This window comes from Idiotropiscis lumnitzeri, chromosome 9 (genome assembly GCF_059441095.1).
Source record: "Idiotropiscis lumnitzeri isolate Australia: NSW breed Sydney's pygmy pipehorse chromosome 9, RoL_Ilum_1.0, whole genome shotgun sequence".
NCBI classification, from domain to species: domain Eukaryota; kingdom Metazoa; phylum Chordata; class Actinopteri; order Syngnathiformes; family Syngnathidae; genus Idiotropiscis; species Idiotropiscis lumnitzeri.
The window spans coordinates 10,891,374-10,918,923 of NC_142399.1; the positions used below are offsets into that span (position 1 = coordinate 10,891,374).

At 43.3% G+C, this 27,550-nt stretch overlaps 1 protein-coding gene across 2 annotated transcripts in view; it reads right to left on the reverse strand.

Annotated features, from left to right (window-relative positions):
• Positions 1-27,194, reverse strand: part of dachc (dachshund c) — a 31,001-nt gene extending 3,807 nt beyond the window's left edge. Inside the window, exons 1-7 of one of the 2 annotated variants that reach the window (XM_088304690.1) lie at positions 26,353-27,194; positions 14,363-14,472; positions 11,256-11,363; positions 6,683-6,864; positions 6,103-6,223; positions 5,901-6,014; positions 813-988 (exon numbers count right to left, since the gene is read on the reverse strand). In XM_088304690.1, coding sequence (XP_088160816.1) covers positions 813-988; positions 5,901-6,014; positions 6,103-6,223; positions 6,683-6,864; positions 11,256-11,363; positions 14,363-14,472; positions 26,353-26,939 — 1,398 coding nt within the window. In that variant the 5' untranslated portion in view covers positions 26,940-27,194. The remainder of the gene's footprint in view (positions 1-812; positions 989-5,900; positions 6,015-6,102; positions 6,224-6,682; positions 6,865-11,255; positions 11,364-14,362; positions 14,473-26,352) is intronic. The other variant, XM_088304691.1, reaches the window with a different exon arrangement.
• Positions 27,195-27,550: the final 356 nt, after the last annotated feature.

The following is a 27,550-nucleotide window of genomic DNA, read 5'->3' on the forward strand; positions in this document are numbered from 1 at the left end:
TCATATATACAATTTACATAAAATCCTATATATATATATATATATATATATATATATATATATATATATATATATATATTAACATTATGTAATACAGTATATACAGTAGGAACATTTCTACATGTGAATGAACATATTTAAATAAAACAAAATTTTAAATAATATTTATTTAATATTTTAAGTAAATTTAAGTGTTTTAACATTGTATTTATTTTACACAAAAATGTTATATTATTTAATTTTCCTTATTCCCAGAAAGGGAAGCACTTTTTTTTTTTACTTAAGATGGGTTTAATTATGCATTTTGTTTATATTTTAATAAACAATATATTAATGTATTTTTTTTATTTATCCATTTATTGGAAAACATGTTCAGTAATTTTTGGTTTGGTTTGGATTTTTTTTTCTTTCAACAAGGGGCAAGAACACTTTTGATGCCATTTTCTTTAAATTTATAAATATATTTTATTTATTTAAAAAAAAAGTCAAGGTATATCATTTTAAGTCCAGGTAAAAGTGTAGCTCATGTCACACTGGGGTCAGATGAGGTGACCAACCAAATTGTTATTGTTGTTTTCCCACAAAGTGAAAACCAAGCTGCCGGTGACTCCTCCACAACAAAGACATGCAACACGTGAGAAGCAGGTCAGCGCACGCCCATTCCAATTTAACCACATCCTAAATGTCTGCCTACTCTGTTATTTACCATTGCGGGACTCTCTAAAGAACGCCTCATCGTCGCCCTTCTATTCATATCGGAGTATAATAGTGGCCAAGATAATAATGGCAATAAAGCCCCGGCAGAGCCTCACCTGGATGTTAGTGAGCAGCGTCTCAATGGAGGACAAGCCTTCCGGGAAGATGAAGGGAGCGTGGTGGAGACCTGCTGGGAGCTTGTGTCCCGCGAGGTACGGCGCCTTCTCGCAGCCGTCTCTGCTCGGCGGGGGATGCTGGTAGACTTGTCTATCACCGGCCAACGGGTTGGAGTCTGCCAGACATTTAGACATTTCTCAGGCCCAAATATGGAGTACACTTTCCCTCGAAAAGAACAAATCAACAAAAGACGTGATCCCTGCGTGTTGAGCCAAAACCTGATGCAGTGTGGATTACTTCTCTTTTGTCCCACACAAGTCTAAAACTGTTACGGTTAAAAACGGGCAACTACAATTTAAAGACACACATTCAACAAACAACGGAAAACGTAAACAGATTACTGTATATCAATAATGATTATTGACACACTTCTGACGGAAAAAGTTCAGCCTTGCATCCTGGAAACTGCAGGGCGGACGAAAAGTACAAAAAAATACAAACAACAGCGATTTGTTTTTCTCACAAGAACCATTGACATTTCATTCAAAGTGCATTAAGTTGCCCATTATTGGTCTCAATTACTACTATGTCTGCAATTTTTTTGTAACTGTATTTCGTTCCAAGATATTGTGGCCTAGTGCTTGGTTATAAAAAAAAACAATTAAAAAGTGCAGATATGGTCCTTTTGCCAGTTTGAAACATTTATGTACAATTTTTAACCATAAACAATATCTAGACCCAGAGGTTCGAGTGCGCACACTGTCGGGCATGTTGCAAAACTTTGGACCCAGCGATGGGCAGTCCGGCCGGACGCCCATCGCTGGGGTGGGGGTCGGGGGCCGACAATTTTTCTGATTAAGATGAGGCCAGCAGGTTGAGGCCGTAAGACGACCCAGAAGGGTGAGGGACTGACTGTCATAAAAGGCTCAAGTTCCCAGCTCTGGTTGGACAATATGGACCCCTACAGTGTCGTCCTGAGATAAGAGTGACCTGACTTACAAGCAGGGAATTTAAAATTTGTAATGGCCCAGTCCGGCCAGCGTCAGAATCTAAATCGTGGCTTGACAAAGCGGCACAATGATCACGGATCTTTGTCAAACCGTCTTTTTTTTTTTTTTTCTCCACACTGGTCATCGCTTCCGCAGAAGTGCACCGTTATGCACCACTTTCCAATTTATATTTCACCTGTAATTAAATTCAACAAACGCTTTCCCGCTTCAACAGGAAAAAAAGAGAAAGGCCCTTCAAAATAAATCACCAAGACATTTTCTCAGTCTGCCCGTAAAGCATTTTTATGACGACGTGCCGCATTTTGACAGCTGCTGCGTAAAGTACTTTTGAATTAAAGTCTTGTTCTTGTGACCAACGCGAGCGGGCTGCACTTGCACCGCGCTGCTGAACAAATTCAGCCAGATGCTATTTTGGTTCTCCGCAACACATTTGAATAATTTACAGCTTTCTAATTTGTTGAGTGAATTCCTTGTAAACACATAAAACCACATATTAAATGGCTGTTTACACTAATCTTTGTCCTGGTTTAGAATTTCTCTTTTTATGACATGGCAGCGCGCCGATTGATAATGCATCACGGCTTGACGTGGCCCATAAAACGCAGAAAAGAAGAAGAAGTTGCATTATGGATGACCATCTGTTTGTACACGTGAGAAGCACGCGTGTGCCTGCTGCATGGCGGTGGTGCGAAGTAACAAAGTAGAAAGACTCGTAACATTGCACTGCCAGCCGTTTAAGAGCACAGAGACACGTGGTGCTAACAATCCTGCCAAATCATCAGTCCAAAAAAAAAAAAATGAAATTTTGATATATGAAATTTAATTTAAGGCAGTGAGAAAAAAAAAATCAACAAAGACCGTTGTTCCTGACACAGATGATGATTTGCCAACATGTCAAACTGCCGCATTACAGCGCCAATGGTAGCCGAGGAGGACCTTTTCTGCCTTAAGTATCGGGTGGCTGGTATTGGCAGCCTCCACGAGTATCCGATATCGTAAAATAAAGCCGGTATCGATCTGATACTGATATCTAATATCTGTATTCGCCCGTCCCAACTTGCGATATTTAAACAACGACACCGTGCTGTTGCGTAAATCGAGTCCTCCAGTGACGATGCAGTCTTTTCCTGTTTTTAGTTATTATCAAACATTGGATACTATTCGAGGATTTCACTTCACAAGGGCTTGAAGTGTATTTCAGAGTCCGTAATTTTTTTACTTTGACTTCATGAGTTGAATCAGAAATTTCTCTTTGACCATTGTTTTGTTTAAGTACAGATCTGAATGCGAGTACTTTGCCATTTCTGGCGCTTGGTGATGGAAATGAAGATGTGCCATTTTTTTAAATGTTGGAAGGTGGGCTATGGGAGTGTCCATGGAGGGTTAGCCGAGCTTAAACTGGCACTTTGATATTCTGACACTTTTTCCCCTCTCTCTCGTCTATCTGTGACAAATGACAGTGTTTTCTCCATTTAGCTGACCACAGCATCTTTCAATCACCCCCCCAAAAAATAAAATGCCTGCCTCGGCCTCATGTCTTGGCAACTGTCACATTCAAGGTGTTTCACAGATGAGAAGCATCACCCCCCCCTCTCCCCTAACCCCCTCCAACCACGCACACACACACACACGCACCTTCGTCTATTACTTTCTCGCTAAGAGCATTGCTCTGCAGAGAAAGGTAATTAGCAGGTGCTGGCGAGCTCAGCGGAGGGCATCCAACGACACACCCGTGGCCCACACGCACACACACACCTACATACATACATATACATACACGTACACACACACCCCCACACACACACACACGCACGCACGCACATGCTGATAGCCCGCTGAAGTGCGCAGTCAGCATCGCGGGCTCCCCAGGCTCCTTGGATGTGACTGATCCTTTATTGAGTTACTGTTTTACGCCTACTTTACCTCACTCTCTCTCTCTCTATCTCTCACACACACACACACACCCCAACACACGCGCGCACACACCCACGTCAGTCATAAACACACACGCACACACATCTGCAGGCCCGTTTGATCATTTACCCATCTCCCTAACCAAGGTCACTGTCTGTTTTCTCCCCCTCCTCCTCTTAAACTTCATTGCTCTTTTTCCTGCGCTCTTATTCCTCTCCAGGCTGTCCCCAGGGGGCATCGAGCATCACCACGTGAAGACTGCCAGTCAGCGGAAGAGCGAGAACGAGAGGGGGGGGGGAGTGATGGAGGAGAGGTGAGTAGAGGGGGGGGGGGGGTGAGGGCAAGACAGAGACGGAATAAAATTCTGCTGATGTTTGGTTAATGGGAGTGAGGTGTCAGGGATGGCCTCTGATCTTTGCTGCATGGAGACGTTGTTCAAAGAGCGTGCGAAACAGCACACACAGCCAAATCTGATTCTCACACACATACGTGCGTACACACACGCGCGTGCACACACAAAGTCAGATTTAAGCACAATGGATTGACAGAATGACAGCGCCGACGTGCCCTTTGAAAACTTTGCCCGCCCCCCCAACCCGAGCCGCAGAAGAAGCATGTAATCCAGCAAATGTACGCAGTCTTCATTTGCATGCGGGAAAATCAATTCAAAGTCAATTGCATAAATGCGCCGTCCACCCCAAGGAGGCCTTTGCGCGTCACTGTCGCCGCCTTTGTCAATATGTTCACGGCGAGCTGACAGCCCTTCCACCACTAAAAAAAAAAAATCTTACCTGAGGATGCCTTTGTGATTTGGGAGATTTGATTTAGGGAATAATGCGATTCGGCATTAGAATACATTTGCACAGGGGCTCCTCTCTTTATTTTTTTGCTGACTGTTTGCCCTTGAGCAGTCCTCATTAAGCTAATGCAAACTCCCGGACAGAGAGAAGCAAACAAACTGACGTTGCAGCGCCGCGCCGTGCCGACGCTTGGGCGCTAACAACAGGGAGGCGGGTCGTTATGCAGATGAGGTCCGGGAGCGCCGCCCGGCTCGTTAGGCCGCGGCCCGGCAAATGGCCGGCTAATGCCACGCCGTCGGAAGGAATCGTTCGCCTTGGCTCTCGGCGGGAGGGAGTAAGGCCATCATCAACTTGTTGTTTGGAAATGATGTTGTTGCTCGGAGCACCTTAAAACAAATGTGCACTTCTGTTCTCAGAATAGAATTTGGGAACTCTCAGTGGTAACATGCTTTTTTTTTTTTTGTTCATATTTCTTCACCTCACCTCACTTATTTTTTTAAACCAGTTTTGCTTTGTTAATGCAAATCTAATGAAACTTCTTATTGATGTTTTCTACTAGATTACGCCATGAATCAAATTTTGGACAAGGGAGCGACTTCACATAACTTTAGTTTGCGACGTTTAATGGTTTGCTGCACTCCAATGAAACAAATGCCATTTTGATATGGTTCATTTCCTGTCATTAAAAGTAAACTTTGATGATAAGAACAAAATGTTAAAAAAAATTTAAAAAAATTTTAAAAATCAATGAAATAGTTAAAATAGCAGCTGTTTTTGAAAATCCTGCAAAGGACGCGGCGTGTGCATGGATTATTCAAAGTATCCAAACATCCTATTGGCAGGCTTTGTTCCCTGCCTATTGATTTGTCCGTGGAATAATCATTACTGATTAAGAATCTGCAAATGATTAATCGCTGTGACAAGAACATCTTGTGAAAAAAAACACTTTGACCCAAAGTGGATGCTGGTGTTGTTTAATGTGAATGTCCTAAAACATCTGAAAGTTGTTCTTTTAGAATGTGAAAATTTTTGCTTCGTCTTGACCCCTTTTTTTTTTGGTCTTTTTAGTGTTGAGGATTTTTATTTGACATCATCTTCTTCTAAGTGCAAAACATGCCCTAGAAAACCTAACCTATTGCTGAATCGTTACTCTACTACCCGTAACCCAGATGCTTCTAACTCGAACCTTGCTAATCTTAACCGCTCTGGTGAGCGAGATGAACAAAAAACAAATACTGGATGCTACTCACACACGCACACGATTGGACTGACCCTCACACACATGCCAACTCACTGCAACGCCCGGCGTTTTTTTGTGTATGAGTGCACGCCGTTTATTCAGTCCTATATGACAGGAGCTTACCTTTGTCAGTGCGCCCCCTTTTGCTCTCCTTGCTGTAATCCATCGAGTCTGACTCTCTGACTCCTGACTGTGTCAACACGCAGTGACTTAAAGTGACGCCATCGGGGAGCTGGTCTGAAGTCAAAACATTTGACAAGTTAATATTGGCGTCGGTCGGTTGTTACGGTCACTTGGCATTTGGGAAAATTTGTAAAGTACATACGTGTGTTTTCTGTCGCACGTTCTGTGTGAGAGGGCGAACTGGACACGCTGCTGTGATTGGACGACATCTGAGCTTCTTCCAACGAAGGGGAAGGGGAGGGGCTGTCGTCGTGCATTCGCTCCTATCGGTAAATGAGAGAACGGTTATTCCTGAAATTAACAATGTGGCAAGACAACACAATTGTACCCAATTCAGAATCCATTCTCGTTTCACACGACAACCACATCATGAGATAGGCGTACCTAATGAAGAGGCCGATGAATGCAGGTTACATATCTAAAGATGGAAAATGTGATGCTGCCCTAAAGTTTTTTCCAGAACAATTGGGATCACTGTTATTGGTCTTGGAAACTATGAGCCGCTCAAAAACAAAGTCTTGATCCTTGCAATCAGGTGGGAACCTTTTAACATATGACATCATATATTCTGGTCATGTATTTGTCTTGTGTTATTATAGACAGATTTAGCAAATAGGTTATCATGGCCGTATGATTCCCTTCGAAATTTGGTGACTGGTGAACGCGGTTGCAGTGCGGCGTGAGTTTCAGTTTGAGGTGGACAAGCTTCCGTGCGCATTCACCTTAATGACGGAGGCGGGGGGCCGGGCGGCGGGGTTGACGTGATGGAGCTGCGCCATGTTGGCGATGCTGGCCAACGTGCTCAAGCGGTTCATCTGGCCCATCGCCAAGGAAACGGAGGCCGGTGCCAGACTGGCCGGGATCAGGGGATGTGACATCATCATGAAGGGCAGCTGGTCCAGAACTTGTGAGGGAGAAAACAATAAGATGAGGAGATTTATATTTTCCCATCCTAAGACGAGGCTTGTGTAAGCCTTGTGAGTCGGTGACTGATTCTGAACCCAGTGAAGTACTCCAGAAAACCAGAAATTCAATGGAATGGCACTTAAAGTCATAGATTGCAGTCATGAAGTTAAGGACAAGTCGCACAAACAAATTGTCACAGGCCACAGGAATTTATTATGTAAATCACCTGGACTTTTTTTGATAATCAATAAATATAGTTGGAGGAAAAACAATCTGGCAAACATAATCTTTAAAATACATATATTTAATACACATTTGATAGAATGTTTATCCTGCACGGTGAAGTTCTCCACAAATATTATTCCATTTTTTTTAAATGACAAAACAAAACCAAAATGACCAAAAACATAAAAAGCCTTCCAAAAGTTTCGTTCAGTTAGTCACTCAGAATGTTGTTGTTCATTGATCAAGTGACTTAGAAAATTAGTCAGTTAGTTGATCACAGTGTTCCTTTATTTTGTTCTTTTATATATTTTTTTAGTTACTCGAGTTAACTAGTCAGTTGTAACTCAGATAATGTTTTTGGGGGGGTTAGTTAGTCAGTAAGTTTGTGTTTCTTCTTTGTTCAGTTAATTTTAGTTTGTTAGAACGATAGCATTTAGAGTTTTCAACTAGTTAGCTAGTTAGTTAGTTAGTTAGTTAGTTAGTTAGTTAATTAGTTAGTTAGTTAGTTAGTTAGTTAGTTAGTTAGTTAGTTAGTTAGTTAGTGTGTAATAATTCCAAAAGATCTGATCTAGATTGTTACTCAAACATTTATGGTAAGTCGTGTAAATTTCCCTGGTTTTAGGAATGAGCCACAGCAGAACCACACCATATTCATTAGTGTTTCCACCTCACAACGCAATCAAAAATAGGCCTACAAATAATAGTGGACGAAAAAATACTTTGGGATTATTGTGAGACTCAAGTGTGATATTTCCTTCTTCCCATTTTTTCCTGAATTGCGTTTCTGTGGTTTTCGTGTGCTCACGACAGCACAAAGAGGAACATGTGATGGTGTTCTCACTGTACGCCTCACTAGCGTCAAGCAATCACTTGTCCCTTTTCACGCGCGTTCACAAGTTCCAAGCGCACCTCATCTCATCTGGGCCAATCTATTGTTCACAAAGCTCTCTTTGAGTCAAGAAATGGTTCGCTTTAAAGGGAAATCCCTTCTCGCAACAGTACCCCTGTGGCTTGTTGACATCCCTCTGGTCAGGACACAAACAATTCCATTTGGGGGTGGGCGGTAGAGGTTTGACATAAATATTTATCATTTAATAAAGGCACAAGCAAAAACAAAAGACGCACACGGCGAGGAAGTGGAACAAAAGAAGCTGATGGCAATGCTGGTGCTGGGCCAGCAACGCATGATGGGTAATTATGCGTACAAAGGAGGGGAGGAAAAAAAAAAAAAACACAATGTTGGTCGCCATTCTGCACAATTGTCATAAATAATATGAAAGGAAGGAAGCGAAGGAAAGAGATGAAAGAAGAGCGAGAGTGGACGGAGGAAGAAAGGGAAGGAAACGGGGGTACAAGGAACAAGGAAGGGATGGTGACAGAAGGAAGGAAGGAAGGAAGGAAAATGATAAGGAACGATGGAAAAACATACGACTGACGGTAAATAATGGATGGAAACTAAGAAGGAAGGAAGGTAGAAAGGGAGAATTGATAAAAGAAAGAGAGCAACCTAAGTCATTTGAAGGAAGACTTTAAGAAGGAAGGGCAAAGCAAAAAAAAGGGGAGAAGGAAAAAAGTTAATTTCGGAAGGAAAGAAGGAAGGAAAAAAAGGAAAGACAGAAGGGATTCTGGAAAGAATGGATGGTGGGAAAGAGGAGGAATGCAAACTGAGTGAAGAAAAAATACAGAAGGGCGGAAAGCAGGAAGGGTAGTGCATGAGGGAAGAATGCAGAAAATGGAATAAAGAAAGTCAATTTGAGCCTGAAGAAAGACGTGAAAGAAGACAGAAAGAAAGTGACGAAGAAAAGTAAATGGAGGAAGAAGGAAGGGATAAGAGCTGGAAGGGAGGAAAGCAAGCAAGGAAAATAAATTGAGTCAAAAGTGAGGAAGCTAGAAAAAAAATAAATTAGGGTGTAATGAAGAAGGATTGGAAGAAGTGAACTAAGTAGGAACATGAATCAAGGAAAGACAGAAGGGGGGAGAAAGGAAGGATGGACAGAAGAAAAGAAGGGGGAAGCTGAAAGTAAAGTAACTGAAGCTAGGCAAGAAAAGGGTATAGGATGGACTGAAGGATGGAAGGTAAGGAATTGAGGAAGGAGGCGAGGGAATGAGGGAAGGAGGCGAGCTGCACTGAGGAAGGAGAGGGAAATAGGAAGGGAAGGACAATAAATGAGGGAAGAGAGGAATATGGAAGAAAAAAAGAAGGGGCGTAAGATAGGACAGAAGGGATAAAGTTAAGAGGGTGGAGGAAGAGAGAACAACGCTGCAAGGAAGAAAGGGAGAAGAAAAACTAAATGGGAGATGGAAGAAAAGAGCAAGGGGGAAGATGAATAGGAAGTAAAAGAAGCAAGACGGGCAGGAAAAGGTAAGACAGGACAGACAGAAGAAAGACAGAAAGGAAGTGGGGAAGGAAAAAAAGCAATGGAAATGAAGTGTAGGAAGAAAGGAAAGAATGGAGGAAGTGCAGAAAGAAGGAAACAAAAACAGGGAAAATAAGCAAGATGGAAGTGAGTGCATTGTCTGACTGATATGGATTTTTTTTTTTTGAGGGATGGGGTGTTTGAATTATCTTTGTCTTACGTGATAATGTGTTAATGTGTATTAAAAAAAACTATAGGAAAAAAAAAAAAAAAAAATCAATAAATTGTCCAATGCTGATCTAGCTAGCAGCTAGCTAATATCGGGCGATTAATCGCTCAGGGAGTGAACATATGTTGGTTGTGAGTGCTTTTGACCCACTGGATGCTTCCAAACAAACGAAAATGTGAGAGGACGTAAACAAACAGCTGCTGTCACAATCAAGCAGCAGCCACTGTTTGCCTTTGACTTCTCCTCTGTCACCACCTCCTGCTATCATTTCATTCTCACCCCCACCTTCCCCCTTCTTCTCTTTGGGCCTCCCGTCGCTTCTCTTATGTTTCATTAAAAAACATCAAAAGTCAAAGTGGCTCTCTTCTGTTTATCCAAACAAGCCATTACTGTAAACAAACAGCGGCTGTAAATTTCCCAGAAGATCTTGTTAAACGCACAAATGGCTTGCACTCGGAAAGGTGTCGCACTCAGCATTTGTGAGCGCGCAAGATCCGCCTTTGTCTTGCTTCCAGCCCTAGTAGTAGCCCGTGCATTTCCCATAAGGCAGTGGGTGGCGCTATGGAAAAAAAAACAAAAAAAAAACAAAAACAAACCTGCGTCGAATGCATGTGTGAGTGTGTGTTTCCACTTGACTCCAGCATTAAGAGTGATTACGCATTACAGGTTTCTAATGGGTGGTGGTAACCATGCCACCTAACGCCACACAGATGCTATCAGAACTGGTAAACAAGGCTTACGAGCGGACGTGAGGACCAGCAGAAACACGTACAATAGAAACTAATAATAGTAATGCTAGCAACATATAAAGAGACGCATAATTTAAACTATGTGTGTGTGTGTGTGCGCCCCAGATTGATAGTGTATTCCACATAGGCCTCCGTATAAGCTCTGTCATCTGTCTAAACACACTGATGTCGCTTTAACCTGTCGATAACAACGGGAGGGTGAACTGTGGAGGGGGTGGCATCCGGCCTGCGTGCGTGTGTGTGCGTGTGTGTGTGTGTGTGTGTGTGTGTGTGTTGCGGCATTGATTGTCCGCCCGTTTGTCGTTTGCATTCAAGGTAGTGAATTAGAGGGAAGGCTATTGATTGTGCCTCAGCCTCTCATCTTTGTCATCCCTCTATCTAGCGCTCTGTCCATCTTCAGCCACAAGGAGGGCAAAGCACGACACGCCTGGCCACCACCAGCGGCCCATTCGGTTTTTAAATACGATCCACATTTACATGAGCTGTCTGTTGCTATACAGTCATGCCCAGCAATATTTGTTGCATTAAGTTAGACATGAGTATCACCTGGCAATGGTTCGCTATAATATTTTCATTGAATAATTATATTTAAATAATGGATTTAAAATAAATGCATTTCTTGTGAAAAATATAAAAAAATATTCAACGAAAAAAAAAATTGCATTTAATTAAATAATTGGCCAATAATTACAAGGGCTCATAAAATTCCTATAATCAATTAAGCAATTGAATTAATTATAATATTTATAATATTTATATATATATGTATAGGTGTGTGTGTGTGTGTGGATGTGTGTTCAAGTCTGGGTAGAAAAATAATGTCACCCACCCAATCCGGGACTGTGGTCGCCGTTCTCTCCGTTGTGGCCGCCATGTTGTTGGTTGCTGTGGTAACCACCCATTTCCAGTTTGATCTTCTTGGCCAGGGCGGACAAATCTGCGAGAACGGATACAAACAAGACAAATGAAAAACAAGTCACTCAACAAAACGAAGAAATTATGATTATGTTTGAAAAGGCCTACTTTTGGCCAACATAATCGCTCAGGCCCTACTTTTTCTATCCATCGTGTATGAGAAATGGTCGACAGGAAGTAGCATAGAACACGCAATGAAAGCTACACTGGTGTAACTAAACATGACCTCCTTCAGCTGGGGCGAGAGACAGAGCCAAAGGAAAGGCGATCAATAGCAGTTCAATCAATGGCCCCGCTGGAAGATGAAGCTCTACGGATGGTTGTCACTGGAAGACATTCGTTCCAGCCGCTCCGGTGCACCGGTCATTTGGTTTGGCAGCGAATCAAGAGAGACATTCATCTCTCCCACACGGAGCACAGCCGTCAACAATCACCGTTTTCGCCACACAGTATTTGAAAAGAAACAAGCTCCGTTTTTTTTTTTTTTTTTTTTGTGCTCCTTTTGTCGTTCAAGAGTGAGGAGAACACACATTTTCATTTCTTCCGTGAACTTCTGCAAGTACGCTGACCTGCAAGGGCAACCTTTCAAATTCATACAATTAAATATGTCTTGCACTAATGCGGACAAACACTGTGAATTATTAAAACTGGACAACTGTGCAAACACCAGTGAGGAAATACAAACAAGGCCTTAAGTCTTAATTTCCTGATCTTGGCTACATCGAAGCATTCGCATCAAGCTCAACTGCTCCGTTGTTTTTTTACCCCTCCTTATTCACACAAAAGAAGCTCTGTCCCACCAAAAACGTCGACAACCACAACAAATTGTCCCCTTTTTTTCTTCTCATCTTCCCCACTGCCCTTTTTCCTCGCCTTACTTTTTACCTTTTCAAAATGTCAGCGCCACAGCGGGACGCCAGGCCGTCATGTTTGTGTGTGTGTGAGGAGAGGATCACATCAAACGATTCCCGCCGCCTTTTTTTTTTTTTTTTACGCTCAAATGTCCTCACCGGAACGCTCGATCTCGCTTTGGCTTCCTCTCTCTCATGTGGGCCTTCCTATAATCAGGAGCGCTGACATTGCCGCCGTGCCCTCTCCTTGAGGTGGGAAAGAGAACACTTTTTTTCCCACAGAGAGACGCTCTCGAGCAACAATCACACAACACACACACAGTGGAGCTCCTTTGAACAACAGGAACGGAAGCGGCGGCTAATAGAAAATCTTTTGAGGAGCAGAATAAAAAAAAAGATCAGCTCGCAGAGACGACACAAAGACAAGGGCAACTTTGAGATCGGTCAGGTGCCAACAATTACTTTTATGCCTCTCGTTTTGCGCGTAGACACACACACACACACACACACCCCCACACACACACGCACAAACACGCACACACACACAAACACACCTTCAGGTGCACAAAAAACTAAGTGTGCCAACAAAGAGGTTTAATAAGTTGCGATGACCTTTAGAAGGCTTTTGACTAATTAAACACCAAATCCTAGGGCCCGACCAATATGGATTTTTTTTTTAGCCTGATGCCGATATTTGGCAGAATTAAATTCTAATAACCGATTACCGCAAAATTTTGTGTATAATAGGCACCGCAGGATTTTATAGTAATCAGCGAATAAAAAAATATATGCGTGTAATGAAGTAAAAAAAAAATGTGCCTTATAACCCAGTGTGCCTTATAGTCCCAAAAAATACAAATAAATTATTTCTGCGTCACAACAGAAAAGGGGTGAAACCGTCTTCGCCCATTAACAATGCTAAAACAAATTTGAATTATGTCGATATTGTAGAATACAGCACCTGTTGCCAGCATTAGCGACAGGTGGCTAGCAGCTAGCCGCTAAGCGAGTGTTCCATATAGGCTGGCAAGAGCTGTCAGACGACAGTTCACAGGCACTTTAATACGTGGAAATTTTGATGCTGACAGCCGGCAACAGTTCTAGTTCCTATTGATTGATTTTTAGCAAACAAGACTTCGTCAAATGTTCTGCTTTAGCCCTCCAAAATCACTACTGTGGTTCCGGCGTCACTTCATCTCTCAGCCCAAAATCTTACTAATGTTTCCAGAGAAAGGTATAGAGTTTGCTACGATGCACAGTTTAAATTTGGAGTGTTCCAGAAAGTGCGAGTGTTCAAGGTTGTGTAACAGAAAATGCTTTCAGAGCTCGAGTTTCAAAAATCAAATTATGCTTGAACTTAGCGGGAGATAATTAATAGCTCGCAAGTTGTGCAGGTTTGAAGATTACAAAGGACTTTTGTGAACTTTGTCGTTCAACTAAAAAAAAAAAAAAAGTTTGCAGGTCTTTATCTGAGGTGTCAGCAGTGTGTGTTAATCTTATTAATCAGTCACCTCGTTCGACTCCCCTCACCCGCCCCCTCCTCCTCCTGCTGCAAACACTTGTGTGGGTGAGGGGTGTAACGTGCCGTTGCAAGAAAGTCACAAAAGTCACCTCATTCTCAATCTGTTCTGCATTTAAGTGACCTCTAGCCTTTCATTTTCTATGCTGCCTGTGCTCATTAGGGTTGCGGGTGAGCCGGAGCATCGCTCATCCAACTTTGAATGGAGGCCGTCTCTACCCTGCATGGGGGGGGGGAGCTCGGTCATCTGTCAGGGGCTCAAAGGTGAGCCAGATGAACCAGACGAGGTGGCTCGGGCATCTGATCAAGATGCCTAGTGGATGCCTCCTTGCCGAGGTGGTCCAGGCGCGTCCCGGCAGGAGGAAGCCTCCGGGCACGTCCAGGATGGAAGTCTGGGCTTCCTTGCTAAAGCTACTTCCCAAATGACCCAACACCACATAAGTGGAAGAAAATGGATGGATGGATTAAAAGTGAAGAATTGATTTAATGTTTTTTTTTTTTTTTGTTCTGCGATGATAGAAATCGTATCACCAACATGCTCAACTGGTGTCGTGCGTCTCCAAGCGCGTGCGTGACATTTGACAGTTCCCGTGTGTTTCGTTTGTTTGCAGGTAATAGACAGTGTGTTTACGGTGAGTGCTGGGTGGTCACCTGCGGGAGGCATGATCCCGGCGTGCATCAGACCGCCGTGGGACAGCATGTGGTGAGCGCCGCCGTCAGTCACCGTCTGTAGCCTCTTGGGCGGTCGGCCGGGCCTCGAACTGCGGAGCACAACATCGGTTATTAGCCAGTTTAGAGCTTTTTTCTTTTTTTTGGGGGGAGTCACACTGAGACTGAGATGGGTGGCCCGTGTGTACAAAAACTGGTCTGCAAGTCTATAAAATTCTATGACAGGGGGGGGATAACCAGTGAAATGTGTGCGTTTTCCTGGAAGGTTGCTGCACAGCAAATGTGCCCTCCCACCTCCGTAGGTACGAGCAAAGCAAAAAAAGGAGTTTCCCCCTATGGCATCAATAAAGCGCCTCATTACTGTTCAGCTTACTCATTCATTTGTGTGCTTATTAAATGTGTGTGCTCGCCCACTACCACTTCTTGTCTCACTTGGCCGTTTGTTGCTATATATTTTTTTTTTCCAATTTCTTCTTACCTCAAACAGACTCACACTGGGCCAATTGTCTTGGACTGCGCTGGAGTACAGTTTGCCTCGACCTGCATTGTCCCCCACTGACCCGCACTCAACCGTGTTCAAACACGTTTATGCAGGTCATCACTTTGTGATAGAAGACAGCATGACTACTTTCTTGACTTTGTGGCTTTTTAAGTTGTTCAGGCTATCTTGACGATATTTAGAAGTATGCAACTCACGCGAAGTTAAGGGTGTTGTTTTTTTAGGAGAAATTTAAGAACCTAAACCTAAAACATACTCAGTCTGCAGTTGTTGGTGGTTAAGGCCTAACATAACCAAAAGAATTAAGAAAGAAATCATGATCATATTTATGCTAAAAGTTATACATATGTATTCTTCACATTCATGTCATATTATAGTGTTGTATTCGTGAGAGTGAGAGTTTTATCCAATGAGAATTCAGCTCGCTTGTGTTGTCAGGCAGATTTCAAAGTATCAGTAGCACGTACTATTCATCCAAACCTTCGGAGTGCGACAGTGCTGGCGTCCGTGCTGGGTGAGTGAACGGGCTCTTAGAGTTGATAGACAGTTGCAATCAGATCACGAGTTGGTGACAGGAAGGCCTTCCCGCAGGCCTCACGTTGAAGGTGGCCAACGCATCAATGTGATTTGTGAGAAGGTAGCGCTTTGCGGAATCAACAAATCCAGACACTCTTATCGGAAAATCCAAAATAGATTCTTGCATTTTTAAGCCACAAGTGGGGATTTGATAATGTTTCAAGAGCATTTGAATACACTTCAGGAATAAAACCTCTGCCTTGTTTTTTATGAACACTTTGGCCTACTATGCCACTGTATTTCAATGTTGTTCATGATGGTTGGAGCGCTAAGTATTTTTTTAAGCGGTACTTGATGCAAAAAGTTCGAGAACCGCCGGTCGAAGTTGCGCACCATCTCTTCCGACAGTGTCGGATCCCGGCAAGTATACCGTGCCTCAATATTGGACTCACCATAACCCAGCGATCCAGACGTCATGTGTCGTGCAATATTCAGCACAGTCGGGCTTATGGAGTTGAGTGTGGCCTTCTATGCTGTGATTGGGCCGGACATGCTCAATCAATCCTATTTGTGTGTTGGGGGCGTGCACGAGGGGGTGCGGCGTTGCTGAAAAGCTGTCAGACATCACTTGGGCTCTGACTAAACGGTGTGAATGTCCTGACAGGGGGAATGACACGGGCCACATCAGGCTTAATGACAAGCAGCGCGGCTCATCTCCTCTCATACTACACACTTCATAACATGAGCCTGTGGGCGCATGTATGCCCGCGAGGAGGGATATTAAAAGAGGGAGCGAGGCGAAAGAAAGTGTGCAGAGGAGGAGGAAAGGTGGAAGGAGAGATGGAATATATGGAAGGAGGGTCCGAGAGATTAAAAAAAAAAAAAAAAAAGGGAGGACGATAGACGAGCGGCAGCCGTTTCCTAGCGTGGGGTGTCTTTGAGCAGATTTTAATTAGAATCTAATCCAGCCGTCATTAAGGCCCCATAAACGAAGCTGTCAGTCAGGAGATTAATGGCGCCTCATTTGCATATTGCATATAATTCATCAATTACCCAGCAGAAAAGACCAATCCCCTGTTGACACACCCACTGGCTGCGAGTGGGGGGAGTGTGTTTGTATATGTGCGTGTGTGCGTGTGTGTAAAACAGAAATATTATGTAGCCACTAACTGCGAGAAAAACAGGTAGCTCCATCACGTGTGCCGCATGCGTGTGTGTGTGTGTGTGAGTGAGTGAGCGAGCTCAAACCAACGTGTGTGTATATGAAGTGTTCAAAGGTTAATTTGATGAGCCGATGAGCTCCACAGTTCCTGCCCTCGGTTTTAATGAGTTGTTATTATTGTCTCTTATTATAGGCCCAGACCGACTGGGATGTGACAGCTGACATCAGATATCTCACGCGCACTCCTACAAAGACACGCACACACACACACGCACACACACACACAGTCATTTTTAGGTTTTCACACAGGAACATGCAAAAAAGATTTGTTGGAGAATGTGGCTCTGAAGTCTTCATGGGGGCAGACGCATGCTGACAGGCTGGTTGACTTCCACGTTGTTCTCATTCCGAAACATTTATTTCCTAAACCAAAGTGATTTAGCGGTAGATTTCTGGGGGGTTTTTCAGGGTCGATACTGATTATTTGTTCACAAGGATGACGATAAACGAGGACACGCTATTCATTTCCATTAAAAGAGAAACATTGGTATCAAAATTGTGAATAATTCAAACTCCTACACATTACTTTAAAGGGGAAGTTGACCCCCCAAAAAATTCTTTGCAATAAAATGGTATATGTGACTTTACATGTTTGTCATTCTGATTACTAATTTTGTCACAGCTCCACAGGTCTCAGGTAACAACCAATCATGGCTCAGATTCAGAAAACAGGTGAGCCGTGAACATCTATGATGTCATTTTCAGTAAACAGAAGAGACAAAATGGCCGCCACTTGAGATGGCTAAAAAGGGTCGATTTCTACTGCTTAACTCATCGTCCGCAATGCGATATTAATCAGAATGCACTTTTCGACTAGAAAGCCTGCATAGAATATATCCTTATTAAGACAATTTTTGGGTTGACTTCCCCTTTAAAATTGTAAGCCTTTAAGTTCATCTTTATTAACAGTTTTCCCCAAAAAAGGTTCCCAAAATTGCAATATAAGTGATCATTCGTCTTCCACGTGTTTTTGTTCGGGTTCAAACAAAAACAAAAAGTGTCCGCCGCCTCTCTTTGATAATTCATTGAAAATTAATAGACCTCCAAAGTTTACCCAGCTTCCAATGTAATTTATCTAATTACATTTCAAATAGTGCACTTCTAAATCACGGATTGCACTTATTGCTGGGATAACGGCAATACAGCGGTTTACTGTACTGGGCCATTATTATGATGCCACCTTAAAAGCTTTTTTTGACTTCCCTTTTGCATCTAGCCCTGCACATCGAAAGACTTTTACTTTTCCACTTCTGTGTCCTGCCTGCTTCTGGGCCCAAACTCTGCTCCACGTGTGACAGTAGAGTACTCTACCATTCAGTACTATTTTCCCTTTGATAAAGCACTTTTTCTTTAAGTTTTGGAGGCGACTGAACTGGATTAATTGCATTTCAATTGGGAAAAGATTTGTGATACAAGTGTTTTGAGAAATGAGCGTGGTCATGGAACCAATTAAACTCGCATCTAAGGGCACGTCTGTACTCAGTGAGCATTCAATCGGACCCTCTGTTTCACTGTTTATTCCCGTTACGATAATTGAATTAATAACATGTAATATGCTTCAGTCATACTCCGCCACTGAGTACTAGTAGCTCCCATATGTCTACTAGTGCACTGTTTTGGACTACTACAATTCAAAAGGTGTTCAACTTGGAGAGTTGCTAAATTTTTTTTACAATACATCTAGTGACATACTGTGCAGCACAAAAGCAGGATACATATTTTTAGGCAGCTAGTTTGAAGCTAAAGCGCCTTCAATTGATAACGCACACTTCAAATGAGAGGCAAAAAGCACCACTGGAGGGAAATAAGAGTGTAGTTGTTCTTTTTTTTTTTTTTTTTTTTTTACTGCAGCCGCTTCCCTTTCCCTCACAACTGTTTATTTGTTCACACTAATTAATGGCCTCTGCGTGCTGATGGCTCGGTGCACCTTTGCGCGTTTAGAAGGGGGAGATTCAACTAGATACTGAGAAAGGGGAAAAAAGAAAAAAGAAAAAGAATTGGAACCTAATTTTGTGTTTAGTCTTCAAGTGTGTTGATACATCAAAGTGACCCGCAGAGGGAGGTCTATGTGTGTGTTTTGCTCATGTAAGTGTGTGTGCGTGTGCGTGTGTGTGTGTGAGGTTGAAGAGCGCTGGGTTCCCTGAGGTAGGATTAATGAAAAAGCCTTTCATGGAAAAGTCATCAAGCTGAGGGGATGGAATGAGAGAGAGGAGGGGGGAAGAGAGAAAACAGTGCATTGTGAGTCTGCGTGTGTGCGTGCGTGTGTGTGCGTGTGTGTGTCTAAGGTGTGCACAGAGGAGGGGGTGTATGGCTTATGACCTCTTTGTCTCAAACTTTAATTAAAATCTCACCCAGACGTCCTCCCTCATGCCAGCACTGGCCACACACACATCCACCCCCCCCCCACACACACACACACGTTTCGTTAAAAAACACACAGAAAGGCATTACAGTACATTGAGTTCTGCCCTTGTGTGCGTGTCATACCTGCGTGTAACGTGAAACGCCAACCATGGCAGCTGGGGCTAAACGCAGGTGGAAAAGAAAGGAAACATAACAAAGATGACAGACCTGTCCAAAAACACAGTGGCGAGTTGGGAGTGGGAGAAATGTAATGAAAGAAGAGGAAGTGCCAGAGTCAAAACAGTGAAAGAGCTACAGGCTCACTCGAGGTGCTGATAGGGAGCAGCTGCATGTGCAAATGTCTGCGAGCGCATGAGCGAATGCGTATGTGTCCGTCGTAGTGGCCGGAAGTGTTTCTTTACTCAACTGCAGAGGCGTCTTTGGCCAGGCGAAGGACTAGCATTTTTCTCAAAATACATTGAACTACTTTTTCTGTCAAAAAAATAAAAAAATACGTCAGGTACGACCGTGTGTTTCATTTCAGTGTTCTCCAAACAAGAGGTCAAATGTGCTCACTTCAAGCTATTTGTCAAACTCTGTTGAAGTTTGCTGTAAAACTGACCCTTAAAACAAAAGAGAATTAATCATTGTCTATATGTACCAAAACAATCTAGTTTTGTGGAACAGCGATGCTTAATGAGAAATGCCATAGGTAGGCAAGAGGAGGGAAAACACAACTAGCCCAAACAAAATTATGTTTGGAATACATTAGCCATCCGTTTACAACTCCCATGATCCCCATCCTTTCAATCTGTGTTTATCACGCTGCGTTTGTATTCGTCGTCACGGTCGGCTTTGATAAATCATAACCATCGCCATCATCGCGTCATCATGGCCGCCGCAGTGTGAAGGAAGATTGATCGTTGTGTTGCGCCTCTTAAAACAAAGACGGATCGGGAACTGCGAAAAAAAGCGAGATGTGCTATTGTTATTAAGGAGGCCTGAAGGATGATGTCATGAGAGGTGCAGGAAGGATGACACGCGTGCACACACACACACACACACCCCCCGCACACACCCCCACCCACGCACACACACAAGACGTTTGATCATGGCAAGAATCCGATTTCCGAGACTGATACTGCCTTGCATTCCTCGCCTACATTCCAGGGTCAAGACGATGTCACGACCGTGTGTGAGTGTGTGTGTGAGCGCATGTGCGTGTGTGCTCACTCCATTACGGCCTGTCTGAGATGATGTGGAGGTCCCCTATGTCACCCCACGCTTCTCAAGACAACATCAAAAGAGTGCGAGGGTTAAAGTTGAGCTAAACACAGCGCCCAAAAGCACAAATACACACGCGCACACACACCCCCACACACACACACACACACACACAATGCTCCCCTTTTAAGACCCCTCACTCTAATGCAGTTCACTTTGACAGTGACTTATGATATAGCAATGGGGCTCGGCTTTGAAGAGTCCACCTTCACACAGGCACACACACGCACAAACAAAACACACACAGTCTAATGGGGTGAAAGGAGCTCATCCCAGCATTTTTCTCATTTGGACCAGCCAAAATGTCCCCCACAAAGACAAATGTCCCCACAATAAAAGGTTGGAGAGTTGTTGAGGGTTGAGCAATACAAAGCCAGAGCGATAAGTGCACACCCACACACACACACACACTTGCTCGCACCCCACACACAGACACACAAAGAGCGTTTTTTGTTGCACTCTGCAGGCCGCCTCATCTCATTTATCATTTATCATCATAACAGATTCTTCGGTCTCATGTTTATTCTCCACCTGCTTCACATTTGGCTCGTTTATAAATGACCCGCTTCAAAAGTGCGCACACGCACACGCACACGCACACGCACACGCACACACGAAACATGGTTACAAAGTGCTGATTCTGTTTCAGCACCAGTCCATCTGCGGTCAGCCTCTTAAAGGGCCAGTTCGCTTCAAAGTGGGAAACTTTCTTACACTGTGAAGGCAAAGTTGCACACTTTGAGGCAAAGGTTGTGAAGTTCTCCATGAAGTTCATTTTGAGTGGATCTTCAACTTTTTACATCAAATGCCGGCAAAAAAAAAAATAAAATACATTTAAGTCTCAGACTGCCACTTTAATGACCAACATTTAAATAGAGTGGTGTTATTCCTAAAAAGTATATTTTGTAGTGTATTTCTTACCAAGGTCAAGCTACACTTTGCCACTTCATCCCGCGCGCTCCGGTCTTCAACCTCCGTCCTCCTCACTGTACCCCTTGCCCGCCTCCGCTTTTAGCCACTCTGCTCCCCAGCTCTGGAACTCTCTCCCACCTGACCTCCGTAATTGTACCACCCTCCCCGTTTTTAAAACTCAACTCAAAACCCATCTGTTCGGTCTAAATTACTCTCTCCAATTCCAGATATGTCCCTCGTCCACTTTATTCTATTTTATCCAGTTTGTTTTTACTTGTTGGTGTTTATACCCCTGTTTGGGTGTTTACTTTTATATTTTACTCTGTACGGCGTCCTTGAGGGTCCTGAGAGGCCCTTCCAAATCTAATATATTAATTATTATTATTATTGTTATTATTATTATTTGCACCAACAAAAATCGGAAAAGCATGATCCAATTAAAACAAGGTTGTACCTTTTGGCAACAATTCCAAAAGTTTCGGTCCTTAGCGTCTAACGTGTCTGGGTCCCTACAAAGTCTTCCAATCCTCCCAGAAACTTTTATTCATTTTAACGATTAATCGATTAACAAAACAATAATCATCAATTATTTATCAATCAATTAGCTCTCAATTACTCATTGCGCCTTGATATCACAGTGCTATTTTCACAGGCATGTGTTCACGTTGAACAGGCTACATGGGCGAGAGAAGGTGAAAAGTTGCATAATTTCTCTGAACTGGCACCGCCGCTTTAAGTTTCACGTCATTGTGCGTCTAAAAGTCGAAACCATGGGTTGCCTATGACACATGCTCTCTTTTTTTTAAATAGTAACAAGAGCTCCAGTTTGTCACGTTACACTTCTTTTATGTGTCAGCGTACAGGGATGACACACACGCACACACACACATTTACACAGCTTGACCTGATGTGTGCTTCTAATAGAGAATGAAACTGTTCCTTTGTGAGCAACAAAGAAAAGGACGAAGGATCGGGTTGCCTCCTCCACCGCCGTGTTCCCTCGGTGGAACTAATGTCATTTAGCAAGCGAGGCCAAGCAAACGCAGCCGTGACCGTGGGTGTGCGTGTGTGTGTTGTGTGGTAGTGAAAAAAGTTGGGCCTTCTTCTTCATGGTTGAGTCAGTGCGTGCACTTGTGTGCGCTCTTTGTATGTGTGTGTGTGCGTGTCCGTGTGTGCGTGAGAGTGTGCATGCACAGCAGGGGTGAAAGCAAGGGACAAAGATGGATAAACAGGACACTTCCGTGACCGCACCTTCAAACGCTTTCATTTAAGCGTCTAAAATCGATGTTTACTTGTTCCGTCATTAGCGTTTTAAGAAACCAGACATGTTGTTTGTCCCAGCAGCTTGTGCGACCATTCCGCTCCGACACGTAATAAGTGACGGCCCGTCTTAATCAGTAACCCGCTGAGAGAGAAGAGAGAGAGAAAGAGACAGAGAGAGGTTCTTGGAACGTTTCTTTCCCCCCAACACCCCCCCCCCCCCCCACACCGATTTGGACCTCCGCAGCAGGAAGTTGACACAAGAGCACAAATACAGCCTTGCAAAGTCGTTTGAAGACTTCTAACGAGTGATCTGCTCAGATCTCATTAACTTAAGACTGTTAGGGTGTTGTGTGGATAATTGAGACACGGCGGAGGCTGTGCACTTTTCTGCCGTGTGTATAACAGTGTTCCCATTAACACCTGACATGGAAAGAAATCCCCCTGAGACAGATCTGAATTTTGTCTTTTTTTTTTGCTGCAGGGTCTCACGTGTGGGTGGCGGAACTGGAAAAGAGAGTTTAGTGTAATTGCTTTGCTTTTAATACATATTCCAGATCTTATTCAACCTACCTGGTCAAATTTGATAATGAGACAAGCTATAACGTTGGGTACACCTGCCCAATCAAATGAGATCAGTGTCAGGAGGTCAAAAAATAATCATAGTGTTTTGGTTGATTTACCAACAAAAAGGGACAAGATCGCTGGTAATACTCCACCACCACAAAATACAATGTTAACAGTAAAAATATTAAATCCACTAGTAGCGACTAGCGGGTAGGGGTCGCTAAGTAACGATACATATGATATGATAGTATCGCGCTTAAGTGATTGTGTGATAATTGACAACAAATTAGAGGATACAACAAATGGTAAGCTTTATACACTGACTACATGTACATTGATTGGTAACATGAGTGACAAGTGTCTCAAGTATTTTAGAAGCTATTGCTTGGTCACTTTTAAGGTTGTTCGATACCACTTTTTTCAGACCGATACCAGTAATAATATTCAATCTTTGAGGACTCACGGATAACAAATACCGATACCAGGAGTAGTTTTAATGAATAAAATAGAATTTCATTTCATTTAATACAATGACAGAAACTTTTTGCCGCATTTGATGATTCGCCAATGTGTCACAGTACAGGGGTAACTACTTTTTTTTTTTTTTTTAATAATCAATTGATTGAGCCGTTATCAGAATGTTACTCTGCCAAATGTCTGAATCGGCATCAGCCTCAAAAAGCTCATTGTGGTCGGGCCCGGGATTCAATGTTTATATATTACAACAAAGTGCTATTTTTCTCGATAAAAAAATTAACAAAAATGAGAGTGATGACATTGTTGATATTGGCAACATGTGTATCAATACAGTACTGTGAGAGAAAACGATACATGGCTATATCAATGTTCTGATCCAGTCTCAATGGGCAAACGGATAATATTTGCAATGTTTGGTGTTGGATCTCACTTGAGTATGCGGGAAGAAAATTATAATATTGCAGGAAATTCTTGGTTTTACCAAATCTCATGTGCAATGTCGGTATAATTTTTTTCAATTTATTTTTTAAAGCCCTCTTCCAGTTCCATCTTTGCCTCCAAAAACAAAATCTACAACTTGTGGATCACATTCTTCCATGACATATTTAACAAACTTCATCTCGTCCGGATAATTATGTTTTTCAAGGTTGACATTTTGAAACAGCTTCTGCATTAGCTCTTATTACATTGTGCAGGTGGCCATCTGCTTGATAATACAGTATGATGGTTTGATTTACAGTTGGGCTGATAAAGGTTGGTCAAATCCCCATCCTTGTTGACACGGCCTCATCTGCATTTAGCGGCAGGTGTAAATTGGATCATTCACGCACCAGGGAGCGGGGATTAACTACCAAACAATACCAATTCCCCAAACCGAGGTGGGGAGGAGGGCTAATCCACAAACTTCTGATGGCAAACTCGTGCTGTCATGAGCATGTGGTTGCCGCCGCCGAATGGCGAGGCAGCGGGAAGCCACAAATCCCGGCCAATTTAGCCCCGTTCATCACAACATCTCTGCGGTATATTGGACTGATGACCCATGTGGGTTGGTCACCACTGGAGTTGTGCAAAAAAAAAAAAAAAAGAAGAAGCTCATTTGCATAATCTCATCATAAATACCGAGAATTCATTTAATCATCTCCTCTGTTCTGAGGCTCTGGGCTAAAGAGTGTTGATATGATAAGACAGTGAGTTATTAAGGGAGGAGAGAGAGTGAGAGTGAAGGGATCACAGAGTGAGCTTGTCCTGATTTGAGCTGCCGCTTGGGGCCAAATGAAAATTAATTAATTTCTGTGAAGAATCAATTTCTAAGAATGGCAGTGTCAGATTCGGCGCGTGCACACCCACTTGTGTATATGTCACACTGTGGGGGTGTGTGTGCGCGTGTGTGTCAGCCATGGCAAGAGATCACAGCCTACGATAACACCAGCGAAGTTTGCGTCTTGTTTTTTTTTTTTTTCAAATGAGGATTACTCGAGTCCATTATCTCCGCCGTCAGCGCTCTTATCATGCGTTAAAATTATGATTAGCAACAGAGCAAGAAATTAAATGTGGCAAGTCAAAAAAGAGAAAGTTAACCGGCTCCACTCGGTCGGAGATGACATATCCTGGGCTATTACGGAATTAATTTGCCATCATAAGTAACACTCAATTTGGAATGTACTGTACTTGAGTGCGGTTTTTGTGGTTGGGGGGTGAGCAATGATGTGTTCAAGGCACCTGGGATTTAATGACAGTCTTGATTCCCAACCTCTGTGCTGTGAGAAATCAGCAGATGTGCCTCGCAAAATTATCCAATTTCACTGTAAAATGTCCTTTTCAGTGGAAAATATATGTTAGTATCGCATAGCAACAAGTCGAATGAAAGAAGTTACAACTAACACACTTGCCATTCAAACAACTGAATAATGGTTTCGTGTTCATCAAAACAGGTCCCAATTTCACACCGACTAAGTAAATGGTCAGTAAACTGAGAAAAGGTCTTCATTATTTCATACGTTCAGGAAAAAAGAAAATGAAGAGATCACCGCAAAACAATTTCTCTGGTTTTGCTTTTGAGGGTATGCTTGAGTGAAATGAACATTTTAAAAAACAACTTAAGTACTTTATAAAGTACAAATAACTCCTGGATTTCAAATTCAATCACAGTGGACCAAGCTTGGTTGAAAATAGCAAAAATCTGTTAATAACTGACACTGCCCCAAAAGTGATTTAAATAGCTAATATGAAAGATTTAGGCCATAAATATGATTTAGACCACAAACTATGATCTCAACACACTTGGAAAGAGGTTCATAGCATTCCAAACGCTAACAAACATATTGTAGACAGTATTTGGCCCCAAAAATAATATTTAAAGTTGAGATTTTCTTTGAAACATGAATAAGTGAAATAAACTGTAAATATGGCAGTTTTCTGGAAATAAATGGAGATAGGTCCTACAAACAAATATGGGAATACAGTGGTTGAATTTGCGAGTACCGAACCATGAATATGTGAAGCTCCACTGTATTGTTTGCCATTTACACTATTTTTGTCAGAAAATAAAAAATAATCAAAAAGCAAAAAAGGTTTACCGTACTATGTTACTTTTTCCAGAGCTATACGTTTACACCTCTTTAAGTGACTTTTCTAATTCCTTGAACTACACATGGCGGTATTCAGCGAATAAGGGGGAGAGGTTTAAAGAAAGAAATCGCGAATGGGCGGGGGAACACTGTACCATGTTTGAGTTTGGTGAAACTGTGATGCGTTTGCGTCACCTGGGATTTGTTTGACCCCAACATCGACTTGCTGTCATCCAGGACAAATAAACCGAGGTTACCTCACCCTAAACACCCCCACACACCATGTCATACCCACCCCAGAACCCCCCCTCGCGTCCGTCCTCACCTCGCGTTGGTACAGTCGCTGTAGAGCGTCTCGAAGTCCTGCCTGGAGATGAGCTTGCATCGGTTCACGCCGGGCTGGATGGCTCCGAGTCCCCGGAGCACGCGGACCTGCTCAACGTTACACACCACCGGCGTGATGTCCAGACGCTTCAGTTTCGTGTAGACGGTGTGAAGCCCGCCGACCAGATGCTTGAGGAACACGTCGAAGGCCTGCGGGAGGCAAATGAGCTCCGTTTCTTTGACGGTGAACGACGCGAGCTTGGCTCCCTTCACCTCCACCAGCCGACACTCGTTGTTCTGCGGAGTGCTCTCCACTGGGGACGGCGTGGCGTAAACGGGCTTGTTCCCGCCGCCGGACACCGGCACCACGCCGATGCCACCGCTCTTCAACTGGGTGCCGTTCGGGAGTAAAAGGTCCGCCCGGAAATGGTGGAGCAGCGCCGGACGCGCCGCCGGGGGAGCCGGGGAGGAAGTTGCGGAGGTGGCCGCAGGTGGCGGTGAGTGAGTGGCCGGAGAGGCGGAACTCGCCCCCGGGTGGTGGCCGAGCGGAGCCACGGGGAGAAGAGTCGGAGCGGCGGGAGTTGCCATGTTGGTCGCGCGAGTCAGCGAACCGGTGGCGGTGAAACAAAAACAAAAACAGGAGCCAAAGAAAGTAAAGTTTTGAGTCTAGGAAAGTAACTTTGTCGCTTTGGCTGCTTTGCAGGAAGGAGAGGGAGCGACGAAGAGAAGATGGAAAGATAGCGGAGAGCAGATTTGAGGCAGAAAAGAGATCACATAGTTGATTGCGAATGGAGGCTTGTCTCACACAAGGAGATGCTGCTGTCACATTATCATAAAGAGGAGGAGTCTGGACATTTTCTCACACGAATGCACTGAGAGAGAGCGAGAGAGAGCGAGAGAGAGAGATTAGTCTACATAAACTTCACATAAGCCTATTTCCGAACGCCCAACACACATCATTCCGATTAATACTGACGACGAGTCTGACTGTAACACCAAAAGCCTTTCTTGATAAAAACATTAACACCTTTGAGGTATCACTGTAATCTTCCCCTAAAATTTTGTGCAATGCTTTAAAAATAGATGCACGTTTTTTTTTTAACGCAAACATGCCCTAAATCCCAATCTTACTCGAAAACAACCAGAATTTCTTGAAGGGTTACCTAATGGATACATTCAAGTTTAATAATGACGTCATT